Source organism: Anolis sagrei, chromosome 2, assembly GCF_037176765.1.
Source record: "Anolis sagrei isolate rAnoSag1 chromosome 2, rAnoSag1.mat, whole genome shotgun sequence".
Taxonomy (NCBI): Eukaryota; Metazoa; Chordata; class Lepidosauria; order Squamata; family Dactyloidae; genus Anolis; species Anolis sagrei.
Genome location: NC_090022.1, coordinates 182,245,117 through 182,266,458, shown reverse-complemented (window position 1 = coordinate 182,266,458; position 21,342 = coordinate 182,245,117). Strand labels below are relative to the sequence as shown.

General features: G+C 42.1%; 1 protein-coding gene across 4 annotated transcripts in view; it reads left to right on the top strand.

Annotated features, from left to right (window-relative positions):
• Positions 1-21,342, top strand: part of RGS9 (regulator of G protein signaling 9) — a 115,496-nt gene that overhangs the window by 48,162 nt on the left and 45,992 nt on the right. For all 4 annotated transcript variants that reach the window (XM_060763047.2, XM_060763052.2, XM_060763051.2 and 1 more), the window contains exons 8-9: positions 3,178-3,259; positions 14,268-14,330. In XM_060763047.2, coding sequence (XP_060619030.2) covers positions 3,178-3,259; positions 14,268-14,330 — 145 coding nt within the window. The remainder of the gene's footprint in view (positions 1-3,177; positions 3,260-14,267; positions 14,331-21,342) is intronic.

Below are 21,342 nucleotides of genomic sequence, written 5' to 3'. Positions count from 1 at the left end.
AAATAAATAAATAAATAAATAAAACCAAGAACAGGTCTTAAATCCAAGACACCAAGTTTTTTTTGTTGTTTACACATAATTAATGGCAAAATTCAATGCCAGTACAAACAATTAGAATTATACACTACAATTAGACATAAATCAAATTAAAACAATTACATCCATAAGCAATAAAACAATCATTAAAACAATAAAACAGTCTCGTCTGTCGAATTGCCATTCCAGTCATTGTCTTTCCGAATGCTGCATACATTTACTTCTATTGCCTGAAGGCCTGGTCCCAAAACTATGATTTTAATTTTTTTCTAAAAGCCAGGAGGGAGGGAGTGGATCTTACTTCATTTGGGAGTGTGTTCCATAGGCGGGGGGCCACAGCCAAGAAGGCCCTCCAAGGTCATTTACCCGGCACTCGCTCAGGGTCAACCTAAGTCTGAAATTATTTGAAAGCACACAACAACAACAACAACAACAACAACCACCACCCTATCTCATCAGCCAAAAGCAGGCCCACACTTCCCATTGAAATACCAATAAGTTTATATTTGTCAAAATTGTTATTCATTTTAATTATTGTATTGTTTTAAAGTGTTTTTTGCACTACAAATAAGATATGTGCAGTGTGCATAGGAATTCATTCATGTTTTTTTTTTTCAAATTATAATCCGGCCCTCCAACAGTTTGAGGGACTGTGACCTGGCCCTCTGTTTAAAAGGTTTGTGGACCCCTGCTCTATACTGTTATCCTTGGTTAACTAAGTGCTGCAATATTAGAGGTGTGTGTGAGAGAGAGACAAGAATTATTTTTGCCTAATTAAGAACTGCAACATTAGGATTGTGTGTATGTGTGTGTGGATGTGACATTTGTTTTCACATCTCAGCCAGGGCGGCCGAAGCAATGCAGAATGGATAAAATATTTGAAATGGTAAATACTTGCCTAAGGAATTTCTCACATGATGCAGTCAAATCCCAATTCCAGCCGGATGATAGCTGTTTTCCTTTGACTTATCTCACGACATTGCTCTTTTCCTGCCTCTCCTGATGGGAAAGAGCTTGGTGACTGCCCTCCTTTTGTAAAAGAAATGCCTTCCAATGGCCATCCACTGGGAGAGCAGCAGGGAAGGAGCAAGAGGTTCAAGAGAAAGCGGCTGTTTGGCTGTAATTGCGATTTGACTGCCTCATGTGAGAGACTCCTAAATGATGTTTGGAAAGCAAGATCATTCCCTGATCATCAAACTTTGTTGGGCTCTGATGGGAGAACTCAGCAATTGTATTCATGTTTGACCGATAGGTGGGACCAGAGGAGCTGATGCAGAGGTTTTACCTTGATCTGCAGCCTTAGGGTCACTATCCTTTTCATCCGTTAGTGCAGATTGGTGTCCTCATCAATTGATGCAGAGCTTTGTGCAAGTTTCCTCCTCTCGCACACTGTAAGAGCTCATGTCTGTGTCTCTCTGCTACATCCCTTAGCAGAGCCACTTTTGGGCTCAATAGGTAGGAGAGGAGCAGGGGATGTTTTCCACTGCTACATCAGGAAGTGGGGCAGAGGAAGTGTGAAGACTAGAAAGAGTTATAAGACCAATGTGCCTGCAGATCCCATTAGAAAAGGCTTAGCAGGAGTGTACATAGGTAAAGATAGCACTCGCTGTTTACACAGTGATGAGTTGAAGAATATTGCATATTCAGTAAAATAAAAACTTCAAAAATAATCCTAAATGCCAGACAATTCTAAAAAAAATCTGCTAAAGTTAAGAACAATCAGAGTAGCCATCCCTAATGTAAAGTACTGAACAATGTATGTTGACATTATGTGATCTCTTGCATGGCAGCAAGCATCTGACATCATTATAAGATTTAAGCCAGAGGTCCTCAGACTTTTTCAACAGAGGGCCAGGTCACAGTCCCTCAAACTGTTCAAGGGCCGGATTATAATTTGAAAAAAACATTAATGAATTCCTATGCACACTGCACATATGTTATTTGTAGTGCAAAAAACACTTTAAAACAATACAATAATTAAAATGAAGAACAATTTTAACAAATATAAACTTATTAGTATTTCAATGGGAAGTATGGGCCTACTTTTGGCTGATGAGATAGGATTGTTGTTGTTATTGTGTGCTTTCAAGTCGTTTCAGACTTAGGTTGACCCTGAGTCTGCATCAGTGGCCTGCCTCAATAGGAGCATAGTGTCTAGATCTAGGGAAGTAATGCTACCCCTCTATTCTGCCTTGGTTAGACCACACCTGGAATATTGTGTCCAATTCTGGGCACCACAATTCAAGAGAGATATTGACAAGCTGGAATGTGTCCAGAGGAGGGCGACTAAAATGATCAAGGGTCTGGAGAACAAGCCCTATGAGGAGCGGCTTAAGGAGCTGGGCATGTTTAGCCTGAAGAAGAGAAGGCTTAGAGGAGATATGATAGCCATGTATAAATATGTGAGAGAAAGTCACAGGGAGGAGGGTTCAAGCTTGTTTTCTGCTTCCCTGGAGACTAGGGTGCGAAACAATGGCTTCAAACTACGAGAAAGGAGATTCCATCTGAACATGAGGAAGAACTTCCTGACTATGAGAGCCGTTCAGCAGTGGAACTCTCTGCCCCGGAGTGTGGTGGAGGCTCCTTCTTTGGAAGCTTTTAAACAGAGTCTGGATGACCATCTGTAAGGGGTGCTTTGAATGCAATATTCCTGCTTCTTGGCAGGGGGTTGGACTGGATGGCCCATGAGGTCTCTTCCAGCTCTATAATTCTATGATTCTATGAGTGAGGGCCGGGTAAATGACCTTAGAGGGCTCAAACTAAGGCCCCTGGGCCTTAGTTTGAGGACCCCTGATTTAAGCAGTGCCCTCCCTTCTATAGCTTTGACCAATTTACAAACCAGAGATATCTAATGTAATGGTCTGATATTCAAATAGCCTCAAATAAACAAACAAGATGCAAAAGAGATGGGGCAGAAGGAGGAGTTTAGCAGTGTCTTTAGGACTGATTTTTTTTATATAGTGTGAACTTTCATAGATTTCCACCCACTATGAATGTTCATGCTAAAATAAACCAGTCATCGTCAAAGGTGCTGCTAAATCCCCTTTTAATCTCTTCTTTTAATGTTTTATGTTGTGACACACTAAGACAGCTGTCTCTTCCTTTATCTGTGATAATACCACTGTCTTCCTGGCTTTGCAGGACTGGGAAAGATCGAAAGAAGGAAGACCGATATGCTCTGGACTGTCAAGAGAACGCTTATTGGCTTGTGCACAGAACCCCTGTAAGTCAGGAATAATACTGCTAACCATGATGGATATTTGTTACCTTTAGCATGCCTCTGAATATCACTTGCAGGGCAGGATGGATGCTTGTAAGCCACCCAGTTTGGCTGTTATGGGAGGAAGATGCTGGATCAAATAGGCAATTGATTTGTTCTAGGCCAATTCTTCTCATACTCTTCTATGACAAAAGAGTGATAGAAAACTTGATACTATAAACCAACCTTCCAAAATCCAATGCCTTTAGATGTTTTGGGTGATCATGATAAGCAATAAATCAATAGATTTAATATATATATAAATGAAAAGTTTTCATGAGATATATTGTATCCCATACATTTCGTTATTGCAATTTATGTTTGTGTCATATCTCTTATAAAATTTTGGTTTAATTTCCAGTTTGAATTATTGTGTCATTGAATGCAGATTTTTTTTTTTGTCGTGTCAGGAGCGACCTGAGAAACTGCAAGTCGCTTCTGGTGTGAGAGAATTGGCCGTCTGCAAGGGCGTTGCTCAGGGGACGCCCAGATGATTTGATGTTTTATCATCCTTGTGGGAGGCTTCTCTCATGTCCCCGCATGAGGAGCTGGAGCTGATAGAGGGAGCTCATCCGCCTCTCCCCAGATTCGAACCTGCGACCTGTCTGTCTTCAGTCCTGCTGTCACAATGGTTTAACCCACTGCGCCACTGGGGGCACCCATTGAATGCAGATAAACTAACCCAATTATTAGATAAATCTTCAGATGGATGTAAATGGATTGGACAGCAATAAGAGACTATATGAAACATGAAAAATAAAATTGTTAATTGAACCTTACTGAAAATATTGAACCTTATTGAAAATTACGTGAAAATTGTCACCCAGTAGGATACTGAAGAGGGGAAAGCAACGCTGCAGAATATATATATGTAATGTTTGTTTGTGGGTTTAAAATAACTCAAAAACCACTGGACGAACTGACACCAAATTTGGACACAGTACACCTATCAGGCCAACAAGTGACCATCACTCAACCCCCCCCCCCCAAAAACCCCTCAAAAAAGTGGTAAGAACTTAAAAACACAGAAAAGCAAAAAGATGTTACAGCACATGCACAAAAGTGACTGCCCTGGAAGGAAGGAGGGAGGGATGGAAGGAAGGATAGAAAGACTGAAGGAAAGAAAGACATAGGGAAGGATGGAGAGAAGGGTGGAAGGAGGGAAATAGGGAAGGAAGGAGGGAGAAAAGGAAGGAAATAAGGAAGGAAAGTAAGGTAGAGAAGGAAGAAGAGAAAGAGAGAAGGGACAGAAAAAGGGGGGAGGAAGGAAAGAGGTAGAGAAGGAAAGAACCAGACTGAGGCCACAGCAAAGTATGGCTGGGAACAGCTAGTATATGTGTGTGTGTGTGTATACATACATACATACAGAAAGGACAATTAAGACTATGGTGGAAAAGATTGGAAATCCTTTTCTTTTCTTTCCTTTTCTTCTACTATTTTTCTCTTCTTCCTCCCCCTTTTAGACTAAATTACAATTGTGTAGTAAGTTTTTTTGTCTATTTTTTTCAAAAATTTAATTTAATTTTTTGTAGTATTCATATTATTGTTAGTGCACTTAGGCGAGAAACCCTATACCTCTATACTCTATTATGCTTTACCTTCTTTTTCTTGCTTTTTAAGATATTGTAAATAGTTTGTAAAACAGTGTCACCAACAGTAGCAGTCAGCACAGATGGACAAAACTAATACATTAATCCTTGAAATAATCCTGTCACAAGTGAGAAACCAGTCATGCAGAGCTGCTTTGCCTTTTCAGGCATCCTGTGAACCTGTCTGCATTGTTGTCCAAAGCTTCTGGAGGGGACTCACTTGAAAATACTGCTATAGATGATAATTTATACAGTTTTGAGATCCTCACACACGTGCATATATGTGCAAACAGGTTCACAGGATGCCTGAAAAAGGAAAACAGCTCTGCACAACTAATTTCTCACTTGTAACAGGATTATTTTAGGGATAAATGTATTTGTTTTGTTATCTTTGCTGATTAATACTGTAAGGGAAGACATACAGTAATGCAGACCAGAGTTGAACCCTAATTCAGAGCTATCCAAACAATTCATGCTGGTGATAACGTTTTTGGACATGCATCATTTCGTTATACAATAATTCAAACTGGAAGTTAAACCAAACTTTAATATATTTATTGTGTCAGGAGCAACCAGACAGTTGTATAACATTTTTAACAAAACAAACAAACAAAAAGACAAAATACAAAGTTTGCAATCTTGGTAGTTGATTAAATGTCCTTTGACCAGTATCTGGCCACTTGGAGTGCCTCTGGTGTTGCCGCAAGAAGGTCCTCCATTGTGCATGTGGCAGGGCTCAGGTTGCATTGCAGCAGGTGGTCAGTGGTTTGCTCTTCTCCACACTCGCATGTCGTGGATTCCACTTTGTGGCCCCATTTCTGAAGGTTGGCTCTGCATCTCGTGGTGCCAGAGCACAGTCTGTTCAGTGCCTTCCAAGTCGCCCAGTTTTCTGTGTGCCCAGGGGGAGCCTCTCATTTGGTACCAGCCATTGATTAAGGTTCTGGGTTTGAGCCTGCCACTTTTGGACTCTCGCTTGCTGGGGTGTTCCAGCAAGTATCTCCGTAGATCTTAGAAAACTATTTCGTGATTTAAGTCGTTGACGTGCTGGCTGATACCCAAACAAGGGATGGGCTGGAGATGTCACTGCCTTAGTCCTTTCACTATTGGCTGCTACTTCTCGGCAGATGTCAGGTGGTACAATACTGGCAAAACAGTGTAGTTTCTCCAGTGGTGCAGGGCACAGACACCCCGTGATAATGCGGCATATCTCATTAAGAGCCACATCCACTGTTTTAGTGTGGTGAGATGTGTTCCACACTGGGCATGCATACTCAGCAGCAGAGTAGCATAGCACAAGGGCAGATGTCTTCACTGTGTCTGGTTATGATCCCCAGGTTGTGCCAATCAGCTTTCGTATGATATTGTTTCTAGCACCCACCTTTTGCTTGATATTCAGGCAGTGCTTCTTTAATAAGAGGTATGGACACAAACAATTGCACTAACGAAATGGATGGGGGCACAATATATCTCATGAAAACTGTTGTCTTATTAACGTGTTGTCACACACAGTTTGGAAAGCTTTGCTTAAAGGTATTCTGAATGTGTTGATTCAGTCTGTGTCTCAATTAAAATTTAAACAATAATTTTGGTATATGCAAGAGCAAGAATTACTGACATTCCTGTATGTTTCTGTGTGGATTGTTCACTGTTGGATGAAAGCAACATGAGAGCATTGGCTCATGCAGAGTCACAATAGGCAAGCAGATGTGTATTGCGGTGGACTGGGTTTTCCTTTTGAACCTGTTGCAATGTTGCTGTTCCATCCATAAGGCCTCTTGAAGTCAACAAAGCCAGAGGAGTAAACCATGCAGAGATGCTGTATGAAGCCTCCAGGGTGGGTACTTTGAACTTCCAGGAAATGTTACTTCATAGCTAAGCCCATTTACCTGGAATAAGATGAATGGAAATTGCCCCATAGTTACGTTTTATCTTCAATTGCATTTAATTGTTTGAGCTATGTCATTATTTTGCGGATCATCTTGTATATACCTTGCAAATAAATAGGAAATAATAAAAAGTGAATGTATTCTTAAACATGATAGGTATTTGTTGTCGAAGGCTTTCACTGGGTTGCTGTGAGCTTTCTGGGTTGTATGGCCATGTTCCAGAAACATTCTCTCCTCTGTTTCACCCACATCTATGGCAGGCATCCTCAGAGGTTGTGAGGTCTGATCCCAGTAAGGCCACCTTACTGGGATCTGCACGCATCATTCGGCGATACATCACACAGTCCTAGACACATGGGAAGTGTCCGACGTGTGATCTAATACCACAGCCAGCAGAGTTATCTTGTTTGCTTTGGACTCATCTTATTGTGTTTCAAATAATAATAATAATAATAATAATAATAACAATAATAATCTTTATTTATACCCCGCCACAATCTCCCCAAAGGGGACTCAGAGTGGTTTATATGATACATTACAGCAACACCTATATAAATAAAAATGTAATGTTCGTTTGTGGGATTAACATAACTCAAAAACTACTGCACGAATTGACACCAAATTTGGACACAATACACCTACTAGGCCAACAAGTGACCATCACTAAAAAAATGATTTTGTCATTTGGGACTTGTAGTTGCTGGGATTTATAGTTAACCTACAATCAAAGAGCATTCTGAACTCCACCAATGATGGAATTGAACCAAATATGGCACACAGAACTCCCACGACAAACAGTGATTGGTTGGGGGTGGGGGCGCCAAAATACTGTTTGCTTACCGTTGAAAATGGGGGACATGAGAGAAGCCTCTGGACCGTTCTCTGACCTACAAGAAGCACTGCCTGAACATCAAACCAAAAGTGGGTGCTAGAAACAATATCATACGAAAGCTGACTGGCACAACTTGGGGATCACAACCAGATACAGTGAAGACATCTGCCCTTGCGCTATGCTATTCTGCTGCTGAGTACGCATGCCCTGTGTGGAACACATCTCACCATGTTTAAACAGTGGATGTGGCTCTTAATGAGACATGCCGCATTATCACGGGGTGTCTGCGCCCTACACCACTGGAGAAATTACACTGCTTAGCCAGTATTGCACCACCTGACCTCCGCCGGGAAGTTGCAGCCAATAGTGAAAGGACCAAGGCAGAGACATCTCCAGTTCATCCCTTGTTTGGGTATCAGCCAGCACGCCAACGACTTAAATCAATAAATAGTTTTCTTAGATCTACAGAGACACTTGCTGGAACACCTCAGCAAGCGAGAGTTCAAAAGTGGCAGGCTCAAACCCAGAACCTCAATCCGTGGGTGATACCAGATGAGAGACTCCCCCCTGGGCACACAGAAAACTGGGCGACTTGGAAGGTGCTGAACAGACTGCGCTCTGGCACCACGAGATGCAGAGCCAATCTTAAGAAATAGGGCTACAAAGTTGAATCCACGACATGCGAGTGGGGAGAAGAGCAAACCACTGACCACCTGCTGCAATGCAACCTGAGCCCTGCTACATGCACAATGGAGGACCTTCTTGCGGCAACACCAGAGGCACTCCAAGCGGCCAGATACTGGTCAAAGGACATTTAATCAGCTACCAAGTTTGCAAAATTTGTGGGGGTTTTTTTTTATCTGTTTGTTTGTTTTGTTCTGTTAGAAATGTAATACAATGTTCTGGTTGTGGATGACACGATAAATAAATAAATAAATAACCGTTGAAAATTACCTAGGGCCGCCTCTGCTCAAGCAGACAAGAGTTTTTTTTCTCCCACCCTGGACATTCCACAGATATATACACCTTACTTGCCTAGTTTCCAACAGACCTCATAACCTCTGAGGATGCCTGCCATAGATGTAGGCAAAACGTCAGGAGAGAATGCTTCTGCAACATGGCCATACGGCCTGGAAAACTCACAACAACCCATGTTAGGTATGTCTTAGAAATGTTCATAGTAGATGAGCAGCAGACCCTTTGTAGGGAAAAATAGGTCCTCTAATAAGGAAGAAGCACAGATTTCTTGCTTCCTACAGATGGAAGTGAAACACAGGAAGCTCCTGCAAAATTGTGAACCCACCTCTTTCTGAGAAACTTGGTTCTTTGAACTTGGCAACTGTCGTTCGATCTTGGAGATTCATGTTTCTGCGAAGTTGCTATTGTAATCCTATCCTCCTCCCAGCAATCGCAGGCAAAAGAAATACAAAGATCTGTGGAATCTGCCTCCCCGCTTCGCCATGTTGAGAGTCCATGCCTTGGGCTGCCCTTAAAGGGTGCTGTTGGTAAACCTTCCTCGCTGGAAGAAAGACTCCAAGCTGGGCAAGCGGCAGCACTGAGCTTCTGTTGTTTTGGAGGCACTTCTGGCAGTTGCCAGTGGGGTGTTTTCTGAGCAATACCACACTGATCACAGCATGCCGTATGGCTTTGACGCATGGCAAGAAGCTACAATCCCTAATCCCAAATCATAATCAAAGATCTACTTTTAATTGCGCTCGCTGTGTAAGCAGCCAACTGAGAGCCCAGCAGTTAACAGACAGAGAAGGTATAAGCCTCCGGCAAATGTCAGGCTGTAATTGGAGCTTAGCTTGGGGGCGAAAAAGCACCATCTGTGGAAAAGGCCTGTGTGCCACAACAACCCCTTTGGTCCCAGTTCATCCTCCCTGCTGAAATGCCTTTGATCACGCCAGAGCCATGTTGGATCTTTCTCTTTCTTGAGCTGTTTCCCCTCTTTTCACCCTTTTAAGATAGCACCGGCTGGGGCTTAATTATTGATGACCAGACTTCAGTGGACATCAGATAGCTGATCAAAACTCAGCTGTGTTCAAAGCAGATGCGATAGCTGGTACCAATCTGTTTGCCACATCAAGCCCTTCTTGCCTTCACTGGGCAATGCTTTCTCTCTACGCTGTGACTTCCCGTGCTAAAATATACTTTTAACACTTAGAAAATATATTTTCTGTCATCATAGGAATCAGATGCAACGAAGCACAAGGCTTTTAATCTGTTATTATAAGTATCCCTTATCTAAAACTGTTGGGACCAGAAATGCTTTGGATTCTGGAATATTTATTATTATTATTATTATTATTATTATTATTATTATTTTATTATTATTTATTTACTTTACTTGTATACCACTCTTCTCAGCCATCAGGCGACTCAGAGTGGTTAACAACAAGTATCAGCAACACAGTACAAAATCATTAGTCATTTAAAACAGTAGTATCAATTAATTAACATCAAAAACATCAATGCAACAATACAGCAAAACAACAATCCATCACGTCTCATCAATAGAATCAGCATCCGATCTCGTTGTCCATTAATCCATATTCCAGTAAACAATCAATTGCACTGTTTAGTTAAAAGCCTGTTCGAAGAGCCTGGTCTTCACTCTCTTCCGGAATGCCAATAAGGAGGGGGCCGATCTAATGTCTGTAGGAAGGGCGTTCCAAAGCCGGGGGGCCACTACTGAGAAGGCCCTGTCTCTCGTCCCCGCCAGACGTGCTTGTGAGGCTGGCGGGACCGAGAGCAGGGCCTCCCCAGATGATCTTAACGTTCTAACTGGTTCATAGGAGGAGATGCGTTCGGACAGATAGGTCGGGCCAGAACCGTTTAGGGCTTTAAAGGCTAAAGCCAGCACTTTGAATTGTGCCCAGTAGCAAATTGGCAGCCAGTGGAGCTGGCGCAACAGAGGAGTTGTATGCTTCCTGTACCCTGCTCGTGTTAGCATTCTGGCTGCCGCACGTTGGACCATTTGAAGCTTCCGAGCAGTCTTCAGAGGCAGCCCCACGTAGAAAGCGTTGCAGTAGTCTATACGGGATGTAACCAGAGCGTAGACTACCGTGGCCAAGTCAGACTTCCCAAGGTACATATACATAAGGAAATATGAGGGGTATTTTTTAAGTAAGGTCCGTTTGAACATAAGTACACAACGAAAGTTTATTTCCAAAAAGTAAATTTATTTTCAGAAAGTACATACTTCACTCTATATTTTGACATAGTTGCCAAGTTTGTTCAAACACTTATCATACCTCTGAACCAATTTTAAAATACCCTCTTCATAAAAACTTGCTGCCACCAAAAGCCACCAAATCGTCTGTAATCAAAGAAGGGCGACTGGAGCGGTCCTCATCATGGACGTTGTCACGGCCATCTTTGAATTGTCGTACCCACTTACGCATTTTGCTTTCACTCATAACAGTATCACCGTACACTTCACAGATCTGTCGATGAATTTCTGCAGTAGGCAGGTTCCTTGCTGACAAAAAACGTATCACTGAGCGACCCTCACATGCGGCGGGTGAGTTGATAGTCTTAAACATTTTTAAGGCACAGAACAGAACCGTACAGGTTAGCGACAGAGTGGAAACTGAGCACAGTTGTTCCGGAGGCATGCCGGTACATGACGCATGCGCTCGTTGCGGTATGCGCACAAACTACTAGTGTCTACAACAAAACGGACCTTACTTAAAAATTACCCCTCGTAACTTAAAGACGGGACCAAAGACTAAACACAAAATTCATGTATGTTTCATATTCACCTTGTATGGAGCCCCTGGTGGTGCAGCGGGTTAAACCGCCGAGCTACTGAACTTGCGGATCGAAAGGTCGGTAGTTCAAATCTGGCGAGTGGGGTGAGCTCCTGCTGTTAGCCCCAGCTTCTGCTAACCTAGCAGTTCGAAAACATGCAAATGTGAGTAGATCAATAGGTACCACTACTGAGGGAAGGTAACGGCATCCCATGCAGTCATGCCAGCCACATGACCTTGGAGGCATCTATGGACAACGCCGGCTCTTCAAATTAGAAATGGAAATGAGCACCACTCCCCAGTGTCAGACTCAATTAGACTTAAACGTATTGTTGAAGGCTTTCATGGCCGGAATCACTGTTGTTGTAGGTTTTTTCGGGCTATATGGCCATGTTCTAAAGGCATTTTCTCCTGACGTTTCGCTGGCATCTATGGCAAGCATCCTCAGAGGTAGTGAGGTCTGTTGGAACTAGGAAAAAGGGTTTATATATCTGTGGAATGACCAGGGTGGGACAAAGGACTCTTGTCTGCTGGAGCTAGGTGTGAATGTTTCAACTGATCACCTTGATTAGCATTTGATTGCCTGGCAGTGCCTGGAGCAACCTTTTGTTGAGAGGTGATTAGATGTCCTTGTTTGTTTCCTCTCTGTTGTTGTGCTGTTTTAATTTTAGAGTTTTTTAATACTTTTAATACGTTTATCTTTAACTTTTATTCACCTTGTACGCATAGCCTTTTATACACAATTATTTTAATAATTTTGTGTTTGAAAGGAGGTTTTTGTAGAGTGAACCAGCAGAAAGCAAGGTTTCACTATCTATTTCAGCCACTGACAATTGTGGATTTCTGAAAAAGGGATTATCAACCTGAATATAAAAATGGGAGTTTTGAGTATTTCAATTTTTCTCATTTTTGCAAGACTTTGACCATGACTTCAAGGGATCCTTGGCAATGGCCTTTAGCAAAATATAGGCAGTCTCCAAGTTACAAACATCTGATTTGCAAACAAATAATAGTTCAGGGATGATACAGCAGTAGGTGAGAGAAATCTACCCCTCGGAAGAGAAAGAGCCCTTCAACACAATACTATATCCCAGAATATCAAGGCAGAAAATCCCACAATATCTGCTTTGAACTGCGCAATCTGAGTCCACACTCAGATAATGTGGGATTTTCTGTCTTGATATTCTGGGATATAGGGCTGTTTGGGAAGGGCCCAAATTCACTCCTGAAAGAGTTATCATGGGGAAAAAGGCAGCTCAATTGAAGCTTTCTCACCAATCTTTGTTTCCACAACAAGCCATTTTTTTCCAAGATCACAGGGACAGAATGTGAGATGAAACCTTCTGAACAGGGGCACAGACAGCACAATAAATACAACAATGGTGTTAACCCTTCCCTATGCTGTCCAAAGCTTTAAAAAAGCTACATTTAAAAATGTATCTGTTTCGACTTACATACAAATTCAACTTAAGAACAAATCTACAGAACCTATCTTGTTACTTGGGGTTTCATCACTTGTATCAGTGAGACCCAGATGTATGCTTCTCTATAAACCATCATTAAATCATTCCCACCATGTGCTTGCTGTTGTTTTGGATACTGTGAGTGGGAGCATTATTTAAATTCCAAGGAACCCCTGGTGTCGCAGTGGGTTAAAGCCCTGTGCCGGCAGAACTGAAGACCAACAGGTTGCAGGTTCAAATCCGGGGAGATGCGGATGAGCTCCCTCTGTCAGCTCCAGCTCCTCATGCAGGGACATGAGAGAAGCCTCCCACAAGAATGATAAAAACATGAACTCATCCGGGCGTCCCCTGGGCAACGTTTTTGCAGACGACCAATTCTCTCACACCAGAAGCGACTTGCAGTTTCTCAAGTCGCTCCTGACGTGACCAAAAATAAATAAATTTAAATTCCATATGGTTCCTGCATTAAAAGGAAATGAAAAAATCTAGCTTGAAGATGAAGAAAAAAAGTATGTTAGAGTCCTACTACCTATTGAGTGTTGAGGCCACACCTGGTCGTCGCTGGGTTGTTTGTGCACTAAAATTTAAATGAAATAATAGAAAAAGCTTTGATCCAAGAATTCTGTGACGTGTAGTAAAACGGAGTTTTAAAAATGAAAGATGAAATAATGGGAATAATTTTAAAGCTAGGGATTTCCTTCTTTTGAAGTATTGTAGAATATATGTCATCCTACCTATGGTATGTCCTTATTTCTATGAGAAAAAAACACAATATGAATGCAATTCGTCCCAGTTAAAGTAGGCCAATGATTAAGACCCCCTGACCTCTGAAATGTTGCTGGGCTACAGCTCACATCATCTGTAACAATGATGGAAATTATAGTCTACCAACATCGGGGGCCACATGTTCTCCATTCTATAGAACAGTAGTCCTCAACCTGTGGGTCCCCAGATGTTTTGGCCAACAACTTCCAGAAATCCCAGCCAGTTAACTAGTCATTAGTATTTCTGGGAGTTGAAGGCCAAAACATCTGAGGACCCACAGGTTGAGAACCACTGCTATAGAAGAACTATAGTATTCTGAGTTATATTGATATGGGGTGTTGTGTGGTTTCCAGACTGTATAGCCATGTTCTAGCAGCATTTTCTGCTGACAGTTTGCCTGCATCTGTGGTTGACATCTTCAGGTGAAACTTCAGAAGAAGATGCTGCTAGAACACAGCCATACAGCTCGGAAACTACACAACACCTCAGTGATTTTGACCGTGAAAGCCTTCAACAATATATCAATACGATTCACATGTGTTATTTTTTTTGTTTCAAAATGAATTCCCTTGCAACTTCAAATGAATTTGTCTGTTTAGCAATATCCAATATTGTAAACGTATTAAGTTAAAAATAAAATGTAACATCTTTCTTGTGGTTTGCTTTTTTTATTATATAACAGCCAGGAATGCTAGACTCACTTGACTATGGCTTAGACCGAGCAACTGATCCCCTTGAAGATACGGTAAAATAGGTAAGAATACATTGTTCAGCAGTGTTGTGATTATAGTCTAGAACAATGATAAAGCTTTCAAACATTTCATTCATATTAAAATTCTTAATGTTGACAATGGACAGGAAGGGAGTTCCAGCATTAATGGATACCTGAAAGTGCTTGATCTATACTGAGCAGTCAACCAGCAAAATAATAATAATAATAATAATATAAAATTCTAACCCATTGGATTCACATTGAGGTCCTTGCAGTTCCTTTTTCTGTGTGTCATTCTACGAAATTCTTTCCTCCTCAAAATTGTGATATACGAGGGTTGAATGAAAAGTAATGCCTCCATCTTCGTAACTCCTCAACAGATGGCAGTACTGGTATGCGGCAGGTACTGGCTTGTTCAGTAGACTCTCCTCTACAGTTCCATTTTGATGGGAAGCCTTAGCATTGAACAGTTGGGTTGTTAAAGTGCAAAGTATGATACCCTGCGCAGTCAGTCAATGCGACTTAAGCAACGTGCAGTCATTGAATTCTTGACAGCAGAAAGTGTCACCCCAAAGGAGATTCATTAGAGAATGCAAGCTGTTTATGGTGATTGTGTTGATGTACTGTGCGTCATTGGGCGAGAAAGTTTAAAGATGTTGAGGTGGGAACATCTGACTTGTGTGACAAAGAGAGTTGGATGTCCTGTGACAGCAACCACCGAGTTTCACAATCAAAAGGTTGACAGATTGATTCAGGATGATCGTCGTATCACTCAGAGAGAAATTTTAAGCATAGTCAGCATTTCACAAGTATGTGTGGGTCACATTATTGCTTTGCTTGGCTATTGGAAGATCTGTGCACAATGGGTTGCAAAAACAGAATGCCGACTTCTTCTGTGATGGCTTCAGAAAACTTGTTCATCGTTGGCAGAAATGTATCCAATTGTCTGGTGATTATGTGGAAAAGGTGAATAGTGGTATTTAAAGATTACATTCTAAGGATTATTTCTGCGTTTGATTTATTAAAATATTCCCATCCAAACCCAAGTAACGAAGGTGGAGGCATTGCTCTTCATTCAATCCTCGTAAACCAATTACTCTGATACCTGCCTGATGTCACAATTTTGGGGAAAGACTTTGATATGATATAAGAAAAGATTGGCACATGAAACTAATTGGATCAGAGTGCTGGAATGAACCTAGTTCTTGGCTGCAGCAGATGGAAGCCAAATATTCAAAATTGTAATACCAATCATTTGATCTGGTCAGCCATGCCCAGCGTGACATAGTAGTTTGGGTGTTGGACTATGCTTTTAGAGACCAGGGTTTGAATCCCCACTTGGCAATGAAAACCCACTAGGTATATCCGGGTAAGTCACACATTCTCAGCCCCAGAAAACCCTGTGATAGGTTCACCTTAGGGTTGCCATTAAGTCTGAAATTATTTGAAGGCACACAGTGACAACAATACACTGTGTAGCCTTCCCCCAACGTCTTTTTAATGCAGTCTTTTTTGGAGAAGGAGCCTTTCATTATGCAATATATTTGTAAGAGAAGATTAGAAAGAGATAAAGAGAAAAGTTGCATTAGTGGTGACTTCAAGGAAAGCATACTCCAAACCTATACTTAGTCCCTCATTTAGAACTAAAAAGGTAAAGGTTTTACCCTGACATTAAGTCCAGTTGTATCCGACTCTGGGGGTTGGTGCTCATCTCCAAGAGAGAGCTGGTGTTGTCCGTAGACACCTTCAAGGTCATGTGGCCGGCATGACTGAATGGTGCGCTGTTACCTTCCCACCGGAGCGGTACCTGCTGATCTACTTACATTTGCATGTTTTCAAACTGCTTGGTTGGCAGAAGCTGGGGCTGATAGTGGAAGCTCATGCCACTCCCTGGATTCGAACCTGTGACCTTTTGGTCAACAAGCTCAGCAGCTCAGCAGTTTAACCCACTGTGCCACCACATTTAGAACTAGACCCTTGTAAAATCTGATTTTGTTTCCATCACAAAGAAATGTGTTGGAATACAAATCTAGATCTAGGGAGGTAATGCTACCCCTCTATTCTGCTTTGGTTAGACCACACCTGGAATATTGTGTCCAATTCTGGGCACCACAATTGAAGAGAGATATTGACAAGCTGGAATGTGTCCAGAGGAGGGCGACTAAAATGATCAAGGGTCTGGAGAACAAGCCCTATGAGGAGCGGCTTAAGGAGCTGGGCATGTTTAGCCTGAAGAAGAGAAGGCTGAGAGGAGATATGATAGCCATGTATAAATATGTGAGAGGAAGCCACAGGGAGGAGGGAGCAAGCTTGTTTTCTGCTTCCCTGGAGACTAGGACGCGGAACAATGGCTTCAAATTACAAGAAAGGAGATTCCATCTGAATATGAGGAAGACTGTGAGAGCCGTTCAGCACTGGAACTCTCTGCCCTGGAGTGTGGTGGAGGTTCCTTTTTTGGAAGCTTTTAAACAGAGGCTGGATGGCTATCTGTCAGGGGTGATTTGAATGCAATATTCCTGCTTCTTGGCAGGGGGTTGGACTGGATGGCCCATGAGGTCTCTTCCAACTCTTTGATTCTATGATTCTATGAAAAAGGATGTTTTGGAGTAATGTGTGGAATAGTTCTGGCAGAAAATACCTTCTAATGTATTGCTGCCCGTTACAGCGAACCAGTGATCACAAACCAAGTTTTTTGAAGTGATACCCTATTTATAGACAACTAGATCCTTTGTTGACAGTGAAGCTTGGATATTGATTTGCTTATAGGAAGCTCAAGTCTTCCTTGGGGACATTCTTGTCTCCAAACCATTTCAGTCCTCATAAACTTTTCATTTAAGTAAGGGCTCACCCGGCCATTTCAGCTGTTGGACACAGGTAGTTGCTATGGCCAAATGGGTTTGGTTGCCTTGGAGACAGTGGAGGAAAGCTAGATACTAATACAGAGGTTGATAATATATTATTTTCCAAGGAGAACAAGAGTCTGCTAGGCATGGGGAACCAAGCACAAACTGGGTTGCAGGGGAGGGGAGAGATTATTGCCCTAAGCGAGAGTTGCTTTCATATTTCAGCCTTACACAGAAGATGATTCTAGGCTTTGTATGCTATCAGAAACTCTTATCACTTTATTTATTCACACATATCCAAATTCTAACATTGCAAAACATGCTAGTTTTGGTGCTTTCCCCCTGACCTGCCTAATAATGTAAGAATGAACTCTTGTGTTGTTGAAGGCTTTCCTGGCCGGAATCACTGGGCTGCTGTGAGTTTTCCAGGCTGTATGGCCATGTTCCAGCAGCATTCTCTCCTGACGTTTTGCCTGCATCTATGGCAGACAGCCTCAGAAGTTGTGAGGTCTGTTGGAAACCAGGCAAATGGCCAGGGTGGGAGAAAGAACTCTTGTCTGTTTGAGGCAAGTGTGAATGGTGCAATTGGCAACCTTGAATAGCCTGGCCGAAAGCAAGGAGGAGCTGAGGAGCCTCCTAATCAAGGTGAAAGAAGAAAGCGCAAAAGCTTGGTTGCAGTTAAACATCAAAAAACCCAAGATTATGGAAACAAGAATGATTGACAACTGGGAAATAGTGGGAGAAAATGTGGAGGCAGTGTCAGACTTTGTATTTCTAGCTGCAAAGATTACTGCAGATGCAGACTGCAGCCAGGAAATCAGGAAACGCTTACTTCTTGGGAGGAGAGCAATGTCTAATCTCGATAAAATAGTGAAGACTAGAGACATTACACTGGTAATGAAGATCTGCATAGTTAAAACAATGATATTCCCCATAGTCACCTACGGATATGAGAGCTGGATCTTAGGGAAGGCTGAGCGAAGGAAGATAGATGCTCTTGAACTGTGGTGTTGGAGGAAAGTTCTGAGAGCGCATTGGACCGCGAGAAGATCCAACCAGTCCATCCTCCAGGAAATAAAGCCCAACTGCTCATTGGAGGGAAGGATATTAGTTGAAGTACTTTAGCCACATCATGAGGAGACAGGAAAACTTAGAGAACACAATGATGCTGGGGAAAGTGGAAGGAAAAAGGAAGAGAGGCCGACCAAGGGCAAGATGGATGGATGGGATCCTTGAAGTGACTGGATTGACCTTGAAGGAGCTGGGGGTGGTGACGGCCGACGGAGCTCTGGCATGGACTGATCCATGAGGTCACGAAGAGTCGGAAATGACTGAACGAATTTACAACAACAAAGCCTTGACGCTTCACGGTCATCAGGTGCTCTGCTATGGCTGACTTCTCTGGTTTAAGTAGTCTGCAGTGTCTTTCATGTTCCTTGATTCGTGTCTGGGCAATGCTGCATTTGACGGTCCCTATGTAGACTTGTCCACAGCTGCATGGTATACGGTAGACTCCTGCAGAAGTGAGAGGATCCCTCTTGTCCTTTGCTGAACGTAGCATTTGTTGAATTTTCTTGGTGGGTCTGTAGATAGTTTGTAGGTTGTGTTTCCTCATCAGCTTCCCTATGTGGTCAGTGGTTCCCTTGATGTATGGTAAGAACACCTTTCCTTTGTCTTTACTCTTGTGGCTTGTTGTTGGTCTTGCAGCTTTTCTGATGTCTGTGGTGGAATATCCCTTGGTCTGTAGAACCCAGTTTCGGTGGATCTATGGCATCTATGGCAGGCAACCTCCGCGGATGCCTGTCATAGATGCAGGCAAAATGTAAGGAGAGAATGCTTCTGGAACATGGCCACGCAGCCTGGATAGCTCACAGCAACCCAGCATGAACTTTCTTCTAGTCTCAGGTGGAAAAATACTTCCAATTGTAAGCGAGTGTTCATGGAACTGCAATTGTGCATTAAACCCCACATTATCTGCTTTGAACTGGGATCATAGAATCATAGAATCATAGAATCAAAGAGTTGGAAGAGACCTCATGGGCCATCCAGTCCAACCCCCTGCCAAGAAACAGGAATATTGCATTCAAATCACCCCCGACAGATGGCCATCCAGCCTCTGTTTAAAAGCTTCCAAAGAAGGAGCCTCCACCACACTCCGGGGCAGAGAGTTCCACTGCTGAACGGCTCTCACAGTCAGGAAGTTCTTCCTCATGTTCAGATGGAATCTCCTCTCTTGTAGTTTGAAGCCATTGTTCCGTGTCCTAGTCTCCAGGGAAGCAGAAAACAAGCTTGCTCCCTCCTCCCTGTGGCTTCCTCTCACGTATTTATACATGGCTATCATATCCCCTCTCAGCCTTCTCTTCTTCAGGCTAAACATGCCCAGCTCCTTTAGCCGCTCTTCATAGGGCTTGTTCTCCAGACCTTTTATCATTTTAGTCGCTCTCCTCTGGACACATTCCAGCTTGTCAATATCTCTCTTGAATTGTGGTGCCCAGAATTGGACACAATTCTGGGCACCACAATTATATATATGGCAGTGTGGACTCAGATAACCCAGTTCAAAGCAAATATTGCAGGATTTTCTGCCTTGATATTCTGGCTGTGTGGAAGGGCCCTCAGATGTGTAATAAACACTTGAAGCTTTGGCTAATGGTAACAATTCTAACCAAATACATTGTATTGTATTTAGATAATAGACTTTGTATGGAGGATGTATGAATGCCTGAAGTGATATTAAAGGCGAATGAAGAAAATAGATGCATAAAAATATTGAGTTTAAAATACCCATTACATTACGAGCTTTGTTTCTCTCTGAAACACTTAATTAACCATTTCCCCCCTCTTTTTCTTTTCTTTTCTCTTTCTCTCCAGTCTACTTTTCTCCGATGTGTGTATGGCCTTCCTGTCTGTGAAGTCCTTGACTGATTGTACTGTAGAAGATTAAAGCACTATAATCTCCATATGAGTCACATTCTGCTATATCACCGGTGTTCTCCTTGTAGAGCTGTAATGTTTATTTCAGAAACACCGTTCTGAGAAAATTAGAACAATGGGTCTCATTCGATTCAGTAAACTTGAGAATATCTATATGATAAATAGGAATTTCAAACAAAAGGGAACAAAGGAGAGTCACATATTGAAACTGCACTTGTTCCATATTTTCATGCATGTTTTTCTATTGTACTGTTTTTGTATTGTATTGATTGTTATCTATATTGTATTCCCCATAGGCTTCTCTTTTGCCCTGTATCTAACGTTTCTTACTGCATACAAAGGGGTTTTATAGCATCTTGGAGACTAACAGAGATAACAGAGTTGGTAGTCTAAATCAGGCTTCTTGAATTTTTCCCTCGATTCCACTTTCAGCCCTAGACGTTTTTATGTGACCTCGGATATCTATATAAATAAAAATGTAATGTTCGTTTGTGGGATTAACATAACTCAAAAACCACTGGACGAATTGGACACAATACACCTATCAGACCACTGAGTGACCATCACTCATCAAAACACTGAAAAGCACACCAGAAGAGATTTAAAAAGCCAAAAAATAAAAAATACATTACAAATATGCGCAAAACTACACACACACACACACACACACACATATATATATGCAAACACACATATATACGCACACATACACACACACAAAACACATATACACAAAAAATTATAACAGCACAACAACAGGGAGGAAACAAACAACGACATCTAATCACCCCTCAACAAAATTTGCTCTAGGCACTGTCAGGCCATTATATGCTAATCAAGGTGGTCAGTTGAAACATTCACACCTAGCTCCAGCAGACAAGAGTCCTTTGTCTCACCCTGGTCATTCCACAGATATATAAACCCTTTTTCCTAGTTCCAGCAGACCTCACTACCTCTCAGGATGCTTGCTATAGATGCAGGCGAAATGTCAGGAGAGAATGCCTCTAGACCATGGCCATATAGCCCGAAAAAGCCTACAACAACCCACATATACACAGACTGGGCCACAGCACCGCGTGGCAGGGGACGGCTAGTACAGGAATAAAAATAGGTACAAAAATCAAACATTTACTGATAACAAGCCAGTATTTGCAATACTTGTTAAACAGGCAGATTTTCCTTTTTATAAAGTACAGCTGGAGCATCTTTTGCAGAATCAACTGTAAACACTGAATAACAGATGTGTGTAAATGTCTATAACAGTCTCT